The sequence below is a fragment of the Hoplias malabaricus genome, chromosome Y (genome assembly GCF_029633855.1).
Source record: "Hoplias malabaricus isolate fHopMal1 chromosome Y, fHopMal1.hap1, whole genome shotgun sequence".
Lineage (NCBI taxonomy): Eukaryota > Metazoa > Chordata > Actinopteri > Characiformes > Erythrinidae > Hoplias > Hoplias malabaricus.
The window spans coordinates 49,507,294-49,529,103 of NC_089820.1; the positions used below are offsets into that span (position 1 = coordinate 49,507,294).

The 21,810-nt window shown below is 37.4% G+C and overlaps 1 protein-coding gene across 1 annotated transcript; it reads left to right on the plus strand.

Moving 5' to 3' along the window:
* The first annotated feature begins 819 nt into the window (after positions 1-819).
* On the plus strand, positions 820-21,271 carry LOC136677785 (11-beta-hydroxysteroid dehydrogenase type 2-like). The gene is made up of 5 exons (XM_066655417.1): positions 820-1,345; positions 10,434-10,646; positions 15,373-15,558; positions 17,812-17,949; positions 19,503-21,271. The coding sequence occupies exons 1-5, from the start codon at positions 1,072-1,074 to the stop codon at positions 19,913-19,915; spliced, it is 1,224 nt and encodes a 407-aa protein (XP_066511514.1). The 5' UTR covers positions 820-1,071; the 3' UTR covers positions 19,916-21,271.
* Positions 21,272-21,810: the final 539 nt, after the last annotated feature.

The following is a 21,810-nucleotide window of genomic DNA, read 5'->3' on the forward strand; positions in this document are numbered from 1 at the left end:
TTAATGACACCTGCCACCTGTTGCACACGCCAACGGAACAATGGTAGCTTTTATTCTGAGCTTTATGCTGAAGTCCTTCATGAATTCAGCACACTGTTTGGAAAAGTAAAAGCACCCTTGCTTTACAAAACAAAAGCTCAGCACAATTATACAGCCTTCAGAGATAAAAGGGTTTCAAACAAGGCCAGAAAAAGACATGTACTCTTGGAGAGACATAATAGACAATTAGAGACCAGCAGAGAAAGAAAAAGGGAGATAGAGTAAGTTAGTTTGAGATATAGTTAGTCTGAATGAGACAGCGAGAAATAGAATCAGAAGTGGTGGTGGGGTGGGGGTTCACGGATTAAGTATCACCTACACTACACCTATTATTACCTCTGTTTATTTATTTTCAGCATTAAACCAAATGTTTTATTATCATTATTATTATTATTATTATTATTGGTGGGGGAGTGTGTGTGAGAGAAACCAGGTGGGATTAAGGATAGAAAAAGATATCAAGGTATCAAGGAGAGAGAGAGAGAGTCAAGTGGATTTAAGGTAAGGGAGAGAGAGGAAGAAAAAAGGAACAGTGAATGAGAATAGAAAAATCAAGTAAGTGAGTGAGACTGAGTGAAAGGGTGAAAGAAAGAAAAAGGATAGACAGAGAAGGGGTGTGTGTTAAGGGGGGCTTAAAGTGTAATGAAACTTTGGCAGTTGTGCTGTGATTAGATGTGTGTGTGTGTGTGTGTGAGAGAGAGAGTGTAGCCCCTCCCCTCCCTCATGCAGATCTATATATGTGCATGCACGCTCTGCACAGCCAATTCACTGGCCCCACTCGGTGTACAAAGTGAGCTCCGGTGTGTACTCGCAGTCTGAGGGTGTGTGTGTCTACTCAGGAGGAAACAAAGGAAAGAGCACATGCTTGTGTTTTGATCTATCTGACAAAGCAAAAGAGAGACAGACAAAGACAGGGTGAACAAACTACACAGACCTGTCAGTAACAGAAAGAGCGCTGGAGAGAGAAAGAGAGGGAAAACAGAGATAGACAGACATAGAGACAGAGTTGCCCCAAACTTCATCCTCAGCACAATGGATGACTATGCCCTCTCCTTCTGGATATACATGGGTGTGATGTCAGTGTTCGTCGGTGGGACAGTCAAGAAGTTCCTGGCGTCCCATGTGAGTGCCATGCCCTCTGTTGTGGCATGGCTGGGTGCCATGCTGCTGGTGGAGAGGCTGTGTGCCCTCTGCATGCCTGCTGTGCTGGCACTAGCCACCCTCTGTGCTGCCTGCTGGCTCTACACCACCCTTACTGCCCCGGCACCCACTCTGCCTGTGGAGGGCAAAGCAGTCTTCATCACAGGTGAGTAGGATTACAGAAACACACACAGCTTACAGACAATGAGTGAAAGGATTTCACAAACTTCACTTTTATCTCAACTATATGCATGAATATGAAAGAAATTAAAACTTGATAACCTTATATATGATAACATTCTGCTTTCTCTATACATTTGTGCAATATGATATTGAATTAGCCAAATGTCATAATACATAAAATAAGTAACAGAGAGAGGCATACAGAGAGAAAGATGCATTGGTAACACTTTTTCATGTTTTGAGTTGAGCTGAAGAGTAAAATAAATAAGAATCAAGAGAGAGATAACAAGTGCAATCTTCAATAAAAAAGCACTTGGATACACTGCATTTGCATTCACAATTATCTCCATTATAGACCGGTTTCTTTTATAACACATATTGCTTAAAAATTGGGCTTAAAAAAACAGTATTACAAGAAAAATAGTGCTATATTATGTGTAATATCACCTTTATTAAAGAAATCAATTTTTTGGTTTTTACCGATATTCATCATCCTTTCTTCTTTTGAAAACCTATATCTATTGGATATGGACAGCAATTTGGAAAAATGCCTTCAGGTATCCTCAATGAGTGAACTATGTAATCTAACAGAACTGTGGCTCCATTTGACTTTTAAATTATGTTGACATAAATCCTATATATTGAAACCCAGAAAGCCTAATAGTCATGAAGTGAATGCATGGCATGTAACAGGTAAAATATGACCAAAAATGTTTTAAATAAATAAATAAAAATAATAATAATAACAATTAAAAACATCTGAAAAAAGCTTTTCTCATTGCCAGCAGTTGATAAACTTAAGACACTCCAACCTGGGCTGAACACATTGTTCTGCTTGTTATTGTTTTCTTCTTAAAAAAAAATAAATAAAAAATACTGTAAGACATTCCTGAGTTGAGTGTGCCACATCGGGAACATCAGGGGCACACAGAACCAGGTTAGATTTGGTCGCCCACAAACACTTCTTTGAAAGCGCAGACTCCTGACACAGAACAGATTGTGCCTTACTGACACTTCCTCCCTCCCTCCCTCCCTCTTTCACTCTCCTTCCCTCCCTCCCTCTCTCCCTCTCTCTCTCTCTCTGCCCTGCTGAAATGATTTAGTACAGAGTGTGCGACACACTCTGATCCTCATTATCTGACTCAAGCAATCAAGGGAAGTGACAGTATCACTGTGTTTACAGTTAAAGGCAAGTCATGTCTGGAATGTAAACAAAACAGCAGTGGCACTAAAACCTGCCTTTAATTCTGGATGAACACATCTGATGTTAAGTATTCTTAAAAGTACACAACTTCTGCATGTTCCTCAAATCCACACGCTTCCACTGTAGCTCTCACATGTTTTGTTATATATTGTTAATTAAGTATTTCTCAGATGTTCCCAGAAAGTGTTAACTGCAACGTGGATATTTAAAATGGATGGGGGTGGGGTGCAGTGTTACATATACCTTTTCTTGGTAAGGCATGCCTCTTGGAAACACTGGGGAAGTCCTGGAGCTCCCAGATTTTGGAGAGCCTTAAATATTCTGTCCAGTCTCCAAGTTCCCCTTGGAGCTTCAGAAAGCTTGCTATCCTTGTAAAGGTTTTGGCTAGGATGGCTTCCCTCTATTCCCCACCTCTATGTTTTATGTGTGTGTGTGTGTGTGTGCGTTTGTTTGTGCATGCGCGTGTGTGTGAGTGGGTAATTTCTTCCAAACCAATCTGATGTCAGTGCAGTGAAAAAAAATCTACAATAAAGTGCTGACTTAAATGTCAGTAAAGACCAAGTGGTTGTTTTTAAACTGGAACAAGAGCAAGTCAAATTAGCATAACTTTTAATATTTATTGCTCAGTTTAGAAAAGGAAAAAAAGAGCCCACTTCCAGCTAATTGCTTGGACAAGAATCAGCTGCCAGGCTGCTTGCAGAGATAAAGCAGAACTGAAAGGTGTTTAATTCTCTGCTCTGTGGCAAGATATCATTATGCAGGTGACTGAAGTGAAAACTGTGCTCCCTAATGAAAATACATAGATTAATACATATTATTCCTCTCTCTCTCTCTCTCTCTCTCTCTCTCTCTCTCTCTCTGTCTCTCTCTCACACACACACATACACACGTTGGCTGTACTGTGTGCTTTACCTAAAGCTACAAATGATATGTTCTAGCTGTGAGTGCCCTTTAATCTCTCATATTACCCTACATTAACATTGTCAAGCAGGAGAAGAAACATTCATTATAAAAGACACCTGACAGAGAACACTTGGTTTCAGATGCCTGGCTGAAGGGCAGAGTCACCTGCAGTGCTGGGGTGTAAGGTCCATATCCCACGGTACACACCCAGGTATCAAATCTACAACCCTTTGCCTTCTAATCAGCAGAGCAAAGAGGAAATATGACCTGAGGGTAAATGTAGGTTACACTATCTGTGCCTGCATAGAACCTTGTTTGTTTTTCCCCTTTTGATGCAGTCTCACAGAAGTAAAAGTTCCTTATCTCCTCCTTACTGCCTGAAACTTACTCTCAATGAAGTACCTTATGAACTTTGTTCACTTCATTCTATAAACTCTGAAAATGAGCAAACTTTGCCAAATAGTGTTTTCACAGAGGAACTCTTTGGTTTCTTAAAGGAACTTTCAAACAAAGTGGTTTCAGTTCAGTTTCACAGAAATGTTCTTTAAGAGTGGAGTTTGATAAAAAAAAAAAAACACTTTCTGGCACTATTTTTATGAGCACTGATGAGGGTGCTACTCAAAATAGTGATTATGGGTTATTAATTACTTCTCTCTAATTGTAATGAAATTGATTTACTTAATCCTTTCTTACAAATTAATGTACTTTATATTCAAGTGTTACATTCTAAAATCCATACACATCTATACTACCTGGAGAGCATAGTAGTCTTTTCAGTACCTTACTAAACCTTACTAGTAATTGAAGTAAACATAAATTAAGTAATATCACACTGCCATGCTGTTAAACTGAATAGCAGCTGCTAAGTGAGTCCTTAAAATAATCCCAGACATGCTAATATTGAGTCACGCCATGACTTTGACTATGACTTTTTGTTTGTGTGTTAACAGTAATTCTGCAAGTGCAATTTATTAGATACCTTTAAATAAGCAACAATAAATCAGAATGTTCATTCATTCATTATCTGTAACTGCTTATCCAGTTCAGGGTCGTGGTAAATCATGATTTGTTTGTTTATATTAATTTCTTTGACTCCACCCCCAAAGAAATGGGTCTGGATTGTTACCAAACAGCACATAAACCTTATCCTGCACACTAGCCTCTACTTTGTGTAGGTCAACATTCATGCAAGCCAGCTACATTCCTAAAATATACATTTTTCATATACAATGACTTGAACCTGACTGAAGCCCAAGGCAGCTTCTCAGGCTGTAGATCATTACAGGAACTAATGGTTCTGAACTGAACACTTTAGTTATTTCCCTTTATTTACTGTTTCTTCGGAACTGTTCATTTTCAAATTTAAAGCTATTTTTCTGTCAAAGACACTAGTAAATTATATCTAAAGATATGCACAAATAATCTACAAATTGAAAATTAAAGATGGAAACGCAATGTCAATAATATTATTTAATAATATTAAAATAATTATAAATAGGAAAAAGGGGCAGAACAACACTACAATGTTCATGTATACAGTCAGTGGTCAGTGAGTATAAAACGAGGTGATAGTAATGTTATGGATGATCAGTGTATGTGAGTACCACAATATCCCAACAATAGTTCGGAGTGTTAATGAGTTACATTATTACTAGGTAAGGCTTAGAGAGAAGTTCAAAGAGTTCACACACATAAACAAACAATTTTGTTTACTCAAACTGCAGCATTATTATTGGATTATTGCTGTTCCAGGAGGAAAAGTATCAAAGTTCCTGTGCTGAGGAAATTGGCAGGTAGCTGTTAAGCTCCAGCACTGGAGTCGTTCTATTACCAAAACCAGTTTGGTCCTGGTCAGATGTTCCAAATGGAGATTATGGCCATGACTTAGGGAAAGGGGGTAAGGGGGTGGGGTTCTGAGAAAGATCTCATTTGGGTTCCTTAAATCCATAAAAAGCTGTCTACTGGCATGGCAACCAGCACAGAATCCCCAGTCACACACCTCAGGATATTTGCCCCCCCCCCCATCCCTTCTTATTTGAGGAATTTGTTGTAGTGTGTCCCAAGCCATGTAGACATGCTCCTACTCATTGTACACTCATGTGTTTATTTGGCATGGATTGAGAACACACACACACACACACACACACACACACATACACACACACACAAGCTGCCAGGAGCTGGTGCCCAGAACCCTGTCCTGGAAAGCCTAAGACTTTGCTGGATTTGGATAGTTCATTTGGCACGTCCTTGTTTATTTAGTGTTTATGACTTATTAGATGGCTCTGCAGATGTGGCCTTCATCCCTTCATTTGTCTTCTCAGGGCTCTATAGAACATAATACATCTTCACTGCTGAATACTGATTGGTTCATTCAGATTTTTTACAGTGCAAATGATAACTTGTATTTTTTAAAATATGTCACAAAATGGATAGATTTTGTTCTTGCAATACGCAAGGAATGGATTTGTCTCTACAGGCTCAGACAGGGTTTAATGCTGTTATGCTGTACACTGAAGTGGTTTAAAGAATGTGCTGTGTTTTAATTAGACATCCGTTCTTGTTAATTGTTTGGGGACATTACCCTTCGTCAGTGAAAATGAAAAAATAAGTTTAACCTCTTATAAATGCAAGTGAATGGCCATTCCACTGAGGCTAGGAGGCTGCTGAAACATCTGGACAGATTTAGTCCCAACTTGCCACACATTTTGCTTGGACACAGACTGACCACAGTCTAGCCAGTGTTCTGCACAAACTGCAGCAAATCTTCCCAACTCTCTCTCCCTCTCTCTTGCTGTCTCTATCTCTCTCACGCACACACACACACACACACACACACATTGGTGTGATTGAAGTCCTCCCTGTCCACTGCACACTACATGGCCAAAAGCAACACTGAAGCCTAAATAAATATCATCCAGTCAGTTACCTATTAGGGTCCAGTCCATGCCGGGAAACAATTATATCATCTGAATATGGATTAATGTCTAATCCTGCTCCAGATATCATCCTTCATCTCTCAGAAGTACTTGCTAAGTTCTGTTTGGCAGCACCTCTTGAGGCTATCCATCACTTCTCTCTCTCTCTCTCTCTCTCTCTCTCTCTCTCTCTCTCTCTCTTCTCTCTCTATCACTCATTCACTCTGGCAAAACTCCATGGCGACCTAAGCCATGATGAACACAAGGTTCTTGTGCCACAGAGGTGTGAATTCCCAATGCCAAACTCACACAAACACACTCACATAAACACAGAGCTTTGTTTCTCACACACTCATCTGTTGGTTCATCGCAAAACATTACATCCGTTCCATGCCACCTCACATATATTCACCCTTTAAAGCATTGCACTATTGCTGAGTTGTTCAAGAGATACAGTTTCATAAGTTGAGCATCTACTGGTGCAAGAGCAGAGATAAAGTCAGAACCTCTTGCAGAAAGTCTTACATCTAAGTATTTACATTTTGCAGAGTCAGGAAAATAAATCAGAAAATGTGATGTTTCAGTTGTCGAATATATATTACACAGTGTTTTATTTGTCCAGTCTTCACTTTAATTACATCTGTTCTTTGTTGGATGCATTTCCTGCTTCTCATGAACAGTCATTGATTTGCGGTATTGGACCTGGCCAGTCCATTGTTCTGGCAACTCCACATCCTCCCATCCTTTCTACAGTTTTTCAGAGATGAAAGCTTTTTGTACTGTTTAGCTGATGGTGGTTTACTTGGTGGTTAAGACTCTCAAATTCTGTATATCTTTCAATAACTTTGGTTTTTATATTTTATGTTCCCTTGATTTTGCCCTTTTTATGGAGGTAGACCACCTAAGGACAGATCTTTTCAAAACATTTTAAATTTAAAATTTTGACTGAAACTCTGATTTTTACACTGTGCATATGTGACAGGAAAACTGAGCCCTAAAAATAAGGGTCTGTAATTGTGTTTACATCTATGGGGATTTCTCTGTCATAATCTCTAATCTCTGTCATAGCAAAATGCTCAACAATTATGAATACAAATACCACAGGAACTGCAACAACTTGCTATCTCTCTCTCTTTCTCTCTCTCTCTCTCTCTCTCTCTCTCTCTCTCTCTCTCTCTGTGTGTGTGTGTGTGTGTGTAGTTGTTGTGTGAGGGTCTATTTGTTTATTTTTCCAAGCCCTATTACTGGTTGCATAAGAGCCAGCCATTCACAGTCATTCTCCTTGATGAAGCTTGTCTTCAAGTGCTGCTGCAGTAATGTTCCAGTGTGTGTGCTGAGAAACAGCAAGTGAGCAATAGAACAATATAATAAAAAAATAAATAAATAAATAAAATAATAATAATAATAATAATAATAATAATAATAATAATAATAATAATAATAAACTCCAACAACGTGATAGGCAGTATGAAAAAGAGTGCATGCTGCAGAAGTGTGTGTATGTGTGTGAGCGTGCTACTCCTCTGCCCTGTTAAACTTCTGGCAGGCCTTTTTCTTTACTCAATGTCCCTGGAGTGAGTCCAGATCTCAGTTCATCCCAGAATGAAGTGATACACTCAACCAGTCACCCAAAATATCTGTGCCACCCCTTATGTAACCCTGCCCCTTGGTCTTCAACACAGGCCACAGCTGTGGGTCACCACCATGTCACTGGCCTGAAGGAATCTAAAGGAGAATTCAAACAAAAAATCATACAACAGCAAGAGCAAGACATGGACAAAGTTTCAACCAACATTTTGGCACTTTAACGTTTTGTTCTTTTTCAAATTTTTGACCTCATTTGAAATCATTACCTGCCATTTACAAACGCTTATATATATCTTCCACATGTACTGTGCATTAGCTCTTTATTATACCAGCACATTATTGGTTTGTCCTTAAAGGTCTCATTTCAAAAAATTGCCTCAGATTCTGATGAGGGCCTTAGAAGTAAGGAGTTAATGAGGCAGACCTGTAGGATAAAATGTGGGGAAAAATTTTTGAGTAAGAATTTTGTGTGAGAAAATGGAGGAGTACATAACTATTTCATAACTAAAGATCACATGCAATGTCTTATTGTCATCATACATCTGAGAACTGTTGTAGAGTCATGCTGCATAAAGCTTAAAGATAATATGTTCTTACCCCCCCACCACCCCACCTCACCCATACACATAAAGGTGCACAAAGTTCCCATCTACTCCAGTACTAAGTGGAATGTGAGGGAGAAGGGTGCGTCTGATTGCACCATGTCCTTAGAATACCTTCAGATATAAAAGTTTGAACTCACGGGAGGTGTGTGTTCTCCTATGATAACAGCAGTGACTCCATGTAAAATATGCTGAGCTTATGCACCTTTATTCACTCCTTCACACACCAAGAGAGCACAGAAAAAGGTCCAGTGCATTGGCCTTTCTGTAATGTGCTTGCTGGAAACCTGTAAAATCCAACAGGAAGCTTTTTATTACAGCTCTTCAGTTCAATTGACTTTTGTTTGCCTGTCAGCTGGGCATTATAAGCTTTGGAGCTCATTCAAATGGAGTGCAAACTTGATAGAAATAGGCTCATATATTTTCAGGGTGACTTCTGGTGTGGAACTTAGTCAGAAAACATGAAGCTTTCAACTGCTTGTTTTGCAATCTCACACTGAGAATATTTTTGAAAACCTTGAACCTACAAACGTTCTGTATGTAAGACGTATATCATATACTGTATATTTTTATAGGAGTATTGTAAGATTATATAACACAATATATACAATATATAACACAACATCATTCTGAAGATTCCTTAGTGACCATTAGTGACCAAATGTTCCCCATTGCTCTTTTGTTAGTTGGCTATCTGTGAAATGATGCTTGTGTATAATGAGGAATGTAAGGGGAAAAGGAACTTTTTTTTCACTGCTCATTGCTCGCTAGCAGTTCAGCACAGTGATGCATACACTTCATAACCCCTTAAAATGCAGCATAACTGCAGTTCTTCATATTAAATACATGAGCATAAAAGTTTAGACTAAGTAGAATAAGTTACATGTATTGCTGTGCTTTCATTATTTAAACTATAAATATTTTACCCAAATTTGTGAACAGTAAGAAATTATTTCCTACTTTGTTTTATTTACTCTTCAATGAAATCCCTTTAATGAAAAAAACTCCATTTGCCAGGGGTTAAAGGTTGTGAAGCTTACTTGTTTATCCACTGGGATATGATGCTTATAAAGCTTGAGTGTTATATTTACTATCATTTGCGTCCTGAACAGCTGACCTGTCACGCACACTTTGCATGTGTGTGGAATTCTTCAAAGCCTTGTTTAATGAGAAATGTTTTATTTTACGAGAGGGCCTGTTTGCCTGTTTTCCTTTCAGTATTTGTTTGTGTGGAACACTTTGCCTCTGTTACCAAAGAAACTGCAATGTTATCAGTGTCCGTATCTCTGCCTTCTGTGAGATAAGGGAACAGTGTTGCTGGCAGGAAACTCGTTCCAGCCTGAGAGCTGACGTGAGTAAAGGATTAATATATAAATGTATTATGGCTGGATGTGCTCTGTTTGGAGACTGGCATGAAAGTTCACTTTAAAATGTGAAAATTTTAATTCCAGTAGGGACCAATATTTAAACATGTAAAATTGTATACATGTTCAAGATGATATGTTTCTGATCATTTATATTTAAGTGTTTGCTTGCATAAAAAGAAAATCAGAAGCAAATAAATATGTTTCAAAAGTTCATATTTAAAATGGTGAACTCTAACCACTGTAAACCCTGTAAACCAAACATAGAAAACAAATCAAGCTTAAAAATTTAATAGAGCTTGAGATTTTAAGAAACTGCAAGAAAATTAAAGTGTTTTCGAAAACTAAATTTTGATTGCAAAAGATAGTGAGATTCAGACTTCTACAAGAGAAAGTTAAGCCTGCTCTGAAAGGTTGGACTGTTATGGGTTGTGAGCATAATTATTCTCTTTTCTTTATTTCTCTCCATTTCTCTTTGCCAATTTCTCTGCAGGGTGTGATACAGGGTTTGGCCATGCCACAGCCAAGCGACTGGACGCTATGGGCTTTGAGGTGTTTGCGACAGTGTTAGATCTGGATGGTCAGGGTGCCAAGCAACTGAGGAGCAGCTGCTCTTCTCGACTGACTCTTCTGCATGTGGACATTACCCAGCCCCAGCAGGTCCAGCAGGCCCTCCTTGACACCAAAGCCAAACTGGGCATGAAAGGTAAATTCATTCACACACAAGCATCATTTCTTAAAACATTTTGTAAACACCCTTGCTGTCCTGTTAAGGCACCATGCTCAGATCCATTCTTCTGTTGCTAGGACAGTGATGTTTTAGAGACCACTAGAAATACACTGTTATATCAGAATATTATGATCACCTTCTAGTTTCTGCACTCATTGTCCATTCTCACAGCTCCAGAGTCCATAGAGGAGCACATTGTAGTTCTACAGTTACAGACTGTACCATGTGTGGCTCTGTATAAATTGTTTGCCCCCTTTCACCATGTCCTTTATTGGTCGGTACCCCCACAGGACCACCAGAGGGTAGGTATATTTTGTGGGGAATCATTCTCAGTGCTTCAGTGACATTGACATGGTGGTGGTGTGTTAGTGTTTGTTATTATATTATGAGTGAATCAGGCACAGCAGTGCTACTGGAGTGTACTAGTAGGGAGTAGACCTGAGAGAAAGGACAGGGAATATAGAAACAAGAAAGTCATTATAATATTCTCATATGACTGTGTAGCAGTACACATTATATTAAGGTTGTTATATACCAGTTCCTTAGATTTTCTGATTTGATAAGTCTTAACGAGCAGGAGTACTACACTAATACATGAGATGAACATATACACCTTGTCGTCCCAAACAGAATTACCTTTCACAAGCATACAAATGAATAATCACTTAAAATAAACATCCATCCATTATCTGTAACCGCTTATTCAATTCAGGGTCACAGCCTACCTGGAATCATTGGGCGCAAGGCGGGAATACAACCTGGAGGGAACACCAGTCCTTCACAGGGCAACACACACACTCACGGTCACGGTCACTTTTGGGTTGCCAATCAACCTACCAACGTGTGCTTTTGGACTGTGGGAGGAAACCCACACGGACACAGGGAGAACACACCAACTCCTCACAGACAGTCACCCGGAGCGGGAATCGAACCCACAACCTCCAGGTCCCTGGAGCTGTGTGACTGCGACGCTACCTTCTGCACCACCGTGCCGCCCTTAAATAAACATCTTACACTAATTCATAAGAGATACTTATGAATTAGTGTAATACTAAAATGATACTAATAAAAGAGATACTAAAATGTATTGTTATTGTTATCATTGTAAATTCTAATTAGATACTAACTAGAGTGGACTTGGCATTAGGCAAGGTGAAATAAAGTTAAAGTCTTGCTACTCCAGTGCCAGTTTTAAATATTATAAAGGGGTCATGTTCTATATTCTGGATGTTTAGTGTAGATATTTAATGAATGTACACAGTACACATCTGTACTGCACGTACACGCGGCTGAGTAACAATATACATATCTATTTGCACTTTTCTGACTTTCTCCTTTTCTTTTCTTTGGGAGAGTCATCAGCTTATAAATTACACATTAAACACAAGCCATAGAACGGCAATGTCCCTTGTAATGCGAAGATATATTTACTCTATTTGGGTGGTTTCCTCTACCATTGTTGACAGTGTGGGAGTCAGTTGAGGACAGCATATGCGTGTGCATGTTTGTAATCGTAGAGTTTCAAAAGGTCAGCGACACATGCTAACGCGGCTCTTTCTTGCAGAGCTGTGTTTCTACTAGCAGCATATCAAGGGCTCGCTTTATTTTCAAACACAAGCAAAGTGCAAGTTGCTTAATAGACCAATCATAAAACTGTTTTCTCCTTTTTGGGGTCTAGAAATAATGTGTCCATGTTCTGTAGTCTTCTTGTGTTTTTCTTTTTTTTAATTGAATTTAATTTATTAATTTATGTTATTTTATAATATTAATATTAATAATAATTATTATTTTTATTATTGTTGTTATTTATTTATTTGTTTATTTGCATTTTCATTGTGTTTTCCTTGTCCCCCCAAAATCCACTAATGCTGTTTATTAGGGTTTATGTAAGACAAAACAATTATAATTAAAATCATAACTAACAACCATTAAATTTTTTGCCTGAGAATAAAGTGACTGGTTTAGTTATGCTAGTTTTAAGACTAATCTGTTTTTTTATCTTAATTATGTAAATAATAAATAAATAAATAAAAACAGTCTGAGCTGAAACATTTCCCATAAACGCCAGTGTGCATATGTGGGTTTTAAGCACTATAGGCTGAATACAATATAATCAAAGCAAAGGGGTGTCTGCTAACTGCTAATTTTATTTTTCATGGAAGTTAATATAACAAGAAAATATCTACAGCAACTAAAGTTCTAATTAGGAATAAAAGTTAAAGATGACAAACAATTTAGGTTCATATCATAAATCAGTATTTGTGATATAATAGAAAGAAGCCATTCGAGTCTATTTTTGAAATTTCTATATATGCATTATATAAACAAACACTATATGAAACACTGTATGCTTAATTTTTCTTTAACTTAAAAATAAAAGTTGTCTTTCCCAATCAGAAGGTATTTTAGCATATTTACTGTTGTCAAAGTAAAGAAGAAAAGAATGGTTCAGAATTTAATGTACCCATGTCTCTTTGCATATTTCCAGAAAAGAATGTGAGAGACTAAAAAAGCATGACTTGTTCCTTTCATTCTCTCATCACTCATCTGTTACAGTGATTTAAGGACATTTGCACATTCAGTCCAAAGGACATGTGCTTTCTTGTAGGTGAAGTTCACGCTCACAGCAAACGAGGCATCACTCACACAAACATGCTGTGGCTTCGCACGCTGTTAAAAAGCACATTTGGTAACACTTTCTATGAATCTGGCATTCATAATGCTTTACAAGTGCATTCATAAGCTGTTGCATGGCATATGCTGTATCTTACAATGCTTGGTGTAAGCATAAACTAAAGGCATGCTATTAAACAATTTTTTTTCAGACAGTCATAAGATTTAGTTTAAACTATACTTAATAATCTTATTATCTGTTTTGGACCACATGCTTTATGGTGTGTTATGCATGTAAGTGTAACTGCTTCCCAACCATTATGCCATATATTTTAAACATTATATATATCATGAATGCAATTATAAAACCTTATTAATATAGGACTTATTGGAAAAATTACCATACTCAGCATTTTTTAAATGTAATTTCACACACAAATTCTTACAATGGCAGGGCCTTTATAAGAAATATCCAATTCTCATGAATGTAAGTAATAATACTTAATCTCTGTCATAGCAAAATGCACAATTCTGAATACAAATACCACAGGAACTGCAACAACTTGCTATCTCTCTCTCTCTCTCTCTCTCTCTCTCTCTCTCTCTCTCTCTGTCTGTCTTGTTCTTGCTCTTTTCTCTCCCTTTCACACTCTTCCTTCCAATTCTCTCACATTCTTGCCCTCTCTCTCTCTCTTTCTGTAAATCTAAATCATAGTAATAATCCTGAAGCTGCACAAATGCTGGGGATAATTTGTTTTTTTTAGTTTGATACTAAATGTACTGGTTAAAGAGATCATTATATATGATGTAACCATTGTCTTGCAAAGCTGGCTCTGAAACAGCAATGAAGGGGGTATTACAGAGAGTACAGATCACAGAGCCAGCATTCACCAGCCATCTGACACAGTCACAGCTACCACTAATCAAACATACATTGGTTTCCTGGTAGCTCTCAATTCTCCTTTCCTGTCTCATATTTCTCCAACTCTCCAGATGTTCTTAAATGATGTGGTCAAAGGACGAACATGTACAATAAATTACACTCTGTGTGTGTGTGTGTGTGTGTGTGTGTGTGTTTGAGGCACAGGGAGCTCATCCCAAAGCAATAAATGAAACAGCTGCTCTGTATGTCCTGCATGAACTTTTGCAGCCTATTCCTTCCCACTGCCTATTCAGCATTAAAACTGAAACATGATGTTATTTGAGTCCGCCTGGAGCCTGTTCAAAACTCAGTCTGAAGCCTGAAATGATCCAATAGCCTTTGATTCCTCCAGAGGAAACAGTAACCCATTGTGGGTACTCTAAGAAATCAGGTCTGGTTGAACCTGGAAAACTCAAGATTAGTTGCTAAACAATAAGGTTGGATATTAATGGGTTAATCTATTTCTGCATGTCCTCTAGAGGCCATTATGTTGTCTTTGTGAAATGCTGTGTCTCTATGTTGGGAAACTGTGTTCTGTGCCTGAAACACAAGCACAAATTTGTTGCAACAGAGGCACGTGTCACATTAATGTTCCTTTTTAATTTAACTTCATAGTCATCTGAGAACTGGGGACACTAATAATTACAGTTTCACTAGGGGAATGTTTGCATATTCTTGTGAGATTCAAGAGTTCGGCTCATCAACAGTCCGTAGTTGTCTTTCCCACTTTTCTTTTCATGATGCAGTATAGGGGGCAGATTCTGACTGAAGACAGGCCAGTGAAACACACACACTCTGTCTACTAAGCTATTGTTAGTGTTGTAGCATTTTTAAAATGAGGCCTGGTGATTTTTGCTGAAATAACCATGGACTTACCAGGAAAAGACATAGTAGCATATGTCTCTCTAAAATCCCAAAAGTGTATTTTATTTTGTGGGTTAAATAATGTTCTTGATTATTTATTGGGTTGTTTTTTTGTTTTGTTTTGTTTTGTTTTTTTTGGAAAAGTTTTTTTTTTAAATAATGTTGACTAATTATTGGCTTAAGTCAGTACACGTAATTTCTTTTTGTTTTATAACACACTTTTCCATTGATATATATCACATCAGAATTATAGTAGGAAAAAACTATTTACAGTATATTCAAATGTCTTCACTGTTCTTTCAGGTCTGTGGGCTTTGGTAAACAATGCTGGAGTTTGTGTCAACTTTGGAGATGCTGAGCTGTCCCTCATGTCCAACTACAAAGGCTGCATGGAAGTGAACTTCTTTGGAACAGTCTCCATCACTAAGGCCTTTCTCCCTCTCCTGAGACAGAACAAAGGCAGAATAGTGACAATCTCCAGTCCCTCAGGTACATATACATACATTGGTTGCGCACAATATGCATTGCATAATGTAGCTGAATAAAAAATGATTAATGCCCCTCTGGGCTACTGCTGACCAGCCAGTGAACTATTGCTAACAATTATAATTTTAGAGTCATCAACACTGAGCCAATATTTTGGGTTGGCTGGGAAAGATATGATTGTATACACATATATTTGCTGTATAATTACCATTCAAAGTCTGAATTTTAAAAGGAATGATACCCACAAGTGGTTCTGCAAATGCCGCTGTACCCCATGTCCCAATGATAGCAACAACCTATCAACCACCCGGGATACCATGGGAAAAATGTGAATTGTAAATCAATGACTAGTTAACTTTTTGAAAATGTAGTGAAATCTACCTAGGTTAATCAGTGCATTGCCTGTGACACACACACACACACTTGTACTGCAACCACATGCTGTGTCAACAAGGCCAACTTTTCTTCTGTTAGTAATAAAGGCTCGGAAAACACACACGCACAAGCCAACACATGCACCATATCACTTAATCAGCCTACGTTTTACGCTAATGAAAATGTTATCACATCTAATTTTAGATTCTGGAATCCTGACAAACATCAGGAACATAAACATCTGAAACTCAAAACAGTGAAATAAATAGAAATGGCTGACATTCCAGCAAACCCTCATCTAAGGCTTAGATGCATGCTTGATATCGCTTGAACTTATGTGGGCTCTGTGATTACCTCCCCTGAGAACAGATATCTTTTTGCTCACAGATTGGTACTTTGACAGATAGGTTGAGTGAGATGTATACAGCATGTTCTACCTTCCCTCTGCCCTGTGGATTTTATCTCAGTCTGGTTACTGATCTTGTGCCAAGTTGAGTAACGGCCTAGTAATGTTTTTTCGGAGTGCCTGCTAAAGTGCTGGCACTGGGCCTTGTTCAACAAGAAAGATGCCTCTATCATAGTGATGTTGATGGGACAGAAGGCTCTTTTTTCATCTGCACTTTTCAAGAACAATGTACCCTACTGTCAGAACCAGTCCCTGTCCAATAATCCTACATCCATGTGGGCCACATCTTTCAATGTGTATTTTCAAATGTGACACAGATTTTTTCATAACCTAATTTGGCGTGATTCAGACACAAACCCTTTTTTATTCTCTCCTGCCACAGGGAAAACCACATGTTTATATAAAAGCACCACAACCTGCAATTAACCTTCAGCACGCCGCTGCTTTGCCTGCACTTTCTCTCTGATCCCTCTCTGCCCCACTACTGTCTTTATTGCCCTATAAATGCTCGCCTTTCAATTTAACAATGGCAGCATTATGCCACTGGATCAACTGTTATCAACCCTGTAATTGTGTGCCAGGAACTCAAATACTCTGCTAAGATTTACCATCAAATACTTGGAGCTTCATACTCTTAGTGTACAGACTTAATATTTATTTATTTATTTAGGGTGCATAGCCATAATTTACTTGCCTGTACTCATAAAGCAAATATCTACTTTGACGTCTGTACAAAAGAGCAAATATTTTTATATTTAATGATGGTTAACCATATAATTTGTCACTGTCTAACTGTTAATAGCATTTGTTTTCAATTTGGTAACACTTTGTACTCAACTGAACTCCACCAAGTAATGCAATGGCCAGTTTTATCAGGAAGGTATTACTAAGAGCAAATAATAGAAGCAAATATTTTTACTCTTTATAATAGCTGATTATTTAATATATATTTATTGTGCTATTAGTAATGGAAAGATGAAGCAATGAAAGTTTTGTGTGTGATCTTTCAGCAACCTTTCATACTCAGTTATCTGCATTTACCCACAATGCATGTGTGTATTTGAACATGATCAATGACCAATTGATATATTTTTATTTCATAATAGTTTGTTATGTATCTGCTGTGTTGTTAATTATAAACTTTGAATGAAAATTCTTAATGGCTTTGTTAATAGCTTTGAAACTTCAGGAATATCATTAAGCTGTTTATATTAAGATGAGTTATGCTGTATGTTCAGTAAATATTATGTCTCAGTAACAGTGAATAATTCTGCAGCTACTTAGGAAACACTGTGTGAAAGAAATACACTGTATATTCTATACTATTCTCTATCTTTTATTTACTATATTTTTTAATTAATACATGTCTTATTTGTTTTTGGGTCCATACAGGTTATGGTAGTTGGAGGTTTTAAAGACTTTACAACATGTTAATATACTGCTATCATTCATGCACTTTTTTTTTTTGTCTGTAGGCGAGCAGCCCTTCCCGTGTTTGGCTTCCTATGGTGCATCGAAGGCAGCACTAAATCTCTTCATTAACACACTTCGTCATGAACTGGAGCCATGGGGAGTCAAAGTGTCCACCATCTTACCCTCAGCATTTAAGACCGGTGAGAAAACTCTGAAAATCTGAATAGTTCTACAGTATAAAGTACAAGATTTTTATTATTAACTTTTGTCCTTAACACCGTATGTCAATTTATTTGTTCACATAAAATGTTTCCAACTAATTTGTCTCATTCACTTTAAGTCCTGTCATGATTGGTTAATTTTGTCTTATAACATTGGTTCATCTGAAAATTTAGACCCTTAATTCAGCTCCAAAGTCCTAATCAACAATCAAGCTTAGCTTTAACTGTATCAATACCACGTAGAAAATTAATTAATTAAATCATTCTTGTGGTGGAACAAGAATTTAAAACTTGTACCTGCAGATTTAATCAGAAAGGCCAGGGTTTATATAGCATCAGAAGTAGAACTTACACTGAGAAATGCCCATGTAGTTTCATGATATACAGGTTAAAGTACATATAGTTATGGAAGCCTTCAGTGAACTGCCTCTGTGCTCATTTCAGTAATGCCTGATACTCCTTTAAAAAGTCCCATTCACTGCCAAGTACAAATACTGTTTTTGTGGTTCCAGTATGATGCATTACATTTGGATTACGTCTTAAAATAAAACAGACATTTCAGTTCTGCTCTGTTAATTGCGATGCTCACAAGCATTCCATTGTCTCATGGCTGTTGCATACGGTTGTTACTAAAAATGTTAGGCATTATTGAAGCACTAATTTAGTTGGCTTTGCTGTCAATTGAAGTTCTGGAGGTTTACTAGAGAAATGACAGGATAAAGTGTATTCACAACCTGTTTACATTCCTCTGATGCATCTCAGATCCTTCCACTCAATCACCTTCCCACCATTAGGCTGGCACACAGTCCACTAGTCCTTGCCAGTTCATCTAAAACATGGCACAATAGCAGATGTTCTGCCTGACGTTGAGGAAGCAAAATTTATTCTTATGAGAGAAACAGACATGGCCAAGTGCATGTAACCTTCAAATACATTAACTGTCTGCCACTCACATCAGTTTGAAACAATAACTGTTCTAGGTGTTTTCATTTTGAGTAGATGGGGAGATATTAAATTATAGTTGAGCTTGAAACATAGTAATGCTTATCTGCATGCCTATCATTCCTGCCTGTTTAGTATGAATAGAAAATGCTAATTGAAAGTGAATACAATAACTAATTGGAATAATCATGTCAAATTTTGCAATTAAGTAACTGTTTATGTTTGTAATAATGTCACAACATATAGTTACTGCCAGATCAAATTCGTATATCTCCAGTTTTGTGTGTGTTTTTGTATTTTACTTAATTTTTATATTTACATTCAGTGAAACTATCACAATGACAGGATTATAGAATATTTGGATTTATTTTTAAATGAAATACCATTATTAGTTTAAAATGTTTTACTTTTTCCTGTAAAACAGTACACAATGTTTCATAAAATTGATGACTTTAAAAATATCCGTTTAGACATTTAATATCCAATAGGTATTTAAAGCTTAAAAATAGTTCACGATATTAAACTCTGACCTTTTGCCGCAACACAGCATGAAAAGCCTGTACTGAAAAAACAACTTTTGCCGTTCCCAGGTCAGAGCAGTAACACTGAGTACTGGGAGAAGCAGCACCAGCAACTGCTCCAGAACTTGTCCCCATCCCTTTTAGAAGATTATGGTGAGGAATACATACAAGAGACCAAGGACCTCTTCCAGTGCCATGCCAAGATGGCCAACGAGGACTTGAGCCCAGTCATCAACACTATTGTTGAGGCTCTGCTATCTCCAAAGCCTAGTGTCCGCTACTATGCGGGACCAGGGGTGGGCCTCATGTACTTCATTCACAGCTACTTTCCCATGAGCATTAGCGACAGGTTCCTCCAGAAACTCTTCTTGAAAAAGAAGGTGATTCCTTTTGCACTCAGGAAACAGAGCAACATGAGCCTACTCAACCACAACAACAACAACATCAGCAGCAACAACAACAACATCACCAAGCCAGAGTAACTTCAGTAGAGCTCACTGTACATAGAAATGCTATAGGACCACTGATGTAATCCACTCATAGTGACATGATGGCAATGTGTGTAGTTGTTCTTGTATTGATTTTTTGTTTTATATACTGTACATGTTTTTTTGAAGGGATCGTTTTTGCAGTGATGCTTTGTATATTTTTTGAGAAATCATTAGTTTGGCAGTCCCATTTTCAACTGGGCCAGTGCACTACAAACATTTTGCTATGGTTCACAAAAAACAAACAAACAAACAAAAAAATTAAATTTGTACAGATTTCTTTTTTTTTCTAGATTATTTTCTTGATGTGCCTTGGTAATAAGTACACTCCCTATATCACACTTTATGGACTTTGGCCACAAATTCAAACACCATGGCCAGGGTTTATGTTCCCCTGATCTGAGCTACATTCACAAAGCTCACCATTCCCTGCTTGCTGCTAGTGTGAGAGCCATTCTAAAATGCCCTAGAGACTGGCCCAAGTTGATTTAGATGTCAGGTTCCAGTTCCTTTCAACAGAATGACAAATTTGGATTTTATTGCCTTACCACTTCCAAATAACTTAACTACATTCATGCATCTGTAATTAGTTTTTTTTATATTAAATATATTTGCATGAGTCCTGTCATGTGACAGTCATGTGAAAATCAACCAATAAGCAATATGTCACTCCCTCCCATCAACACTCACAATGGCCACATTTTTGTGAAGAGACCAATAAATATGTTCAGATTCCTAACAGGAATCTAGGACCTTAGAAGTATTTTTTGTTTGTTCTTTTTGTGGTTAGTTGTTGTTTTTCCATATTATTATTATTATTATTATTATTATTGTTATTATTATTATTATTATTATTATTATTGCTGTTGTTGTTGTTATAAATTGGAGTATTTTTCCCAGTTTAAATATGAACCACTTAAACTGTGAATTTTGTACAAAAGTATTAATAAAAAGACGCAGAAAAAAAATCTTGTAAATTGTTCACTTGCTCATTCTTAGACAATAAAATTTTATTTTTAAGTAAATGATTTACAGTCATGTATTTTTATTTTTATTTATTTATTTTTGTAATTTGGGAATGAAATGAACATTGTTCTTTTGTCCATATAGTGGAGTGAGTGCATGAATGTTTGAGTGACTGAGTTACAAGCAAGTTCTAAACCTTGTTAATTAATGCATGATCCACAAAGGCATTTTCATTTTGTAAATATTATTTTCTTTCTTTTTTCATTCTGATTCACCCTAAAGAGAAACCGATGCATACTTTGTTTAGCTTCCAGTTGAAAATGACAGACACTAAACAGGTCTGTATTATTATAATTAACTGCAAACTAACCTTTTTCACAAATAAAAGTAAACAATCTAAATGTTTTGTACTTGCATAGTTTGAGCTACAGTTATCTCATTAGGATAAAAAAAGTTTGCTAAGGTTCTGTAAAAAAATGATTAACCCCCAAAGGAATACATTTGGAGGAACACATTTGTAGGACAAGCATGAAAAGTCAATTAGAAATTGTCTGTATGCACTTTGTTCCATGGTTCCATGGCTCTAACAAAGCCCAGAGTTGGAGCTATCCAGAGTACAAACGAGCCAGAATGTGCAATGATATTTCCCTCAGCTCAGATGCAGCAATTAGAACATTCAGAAACCACAAACATTTACATGGACACATCCCTTACACCCCCTTGCCTGGTCAGATAATAGCACCCTATCCCATTTCTTAAGTCCTGACTGGAGCAAACAGTATCCAGGGTTCTTAGAAATGGCCTTAGATTACCTGGAATGAATGACCAGAATGGAAACATGGAGGACCTGGCTTTCCTTCTCAGATGGGAATTTGGCCTCAGATTTGGGGTTTCGTTGCCAGTGCATTTTACTGTGAAGCATG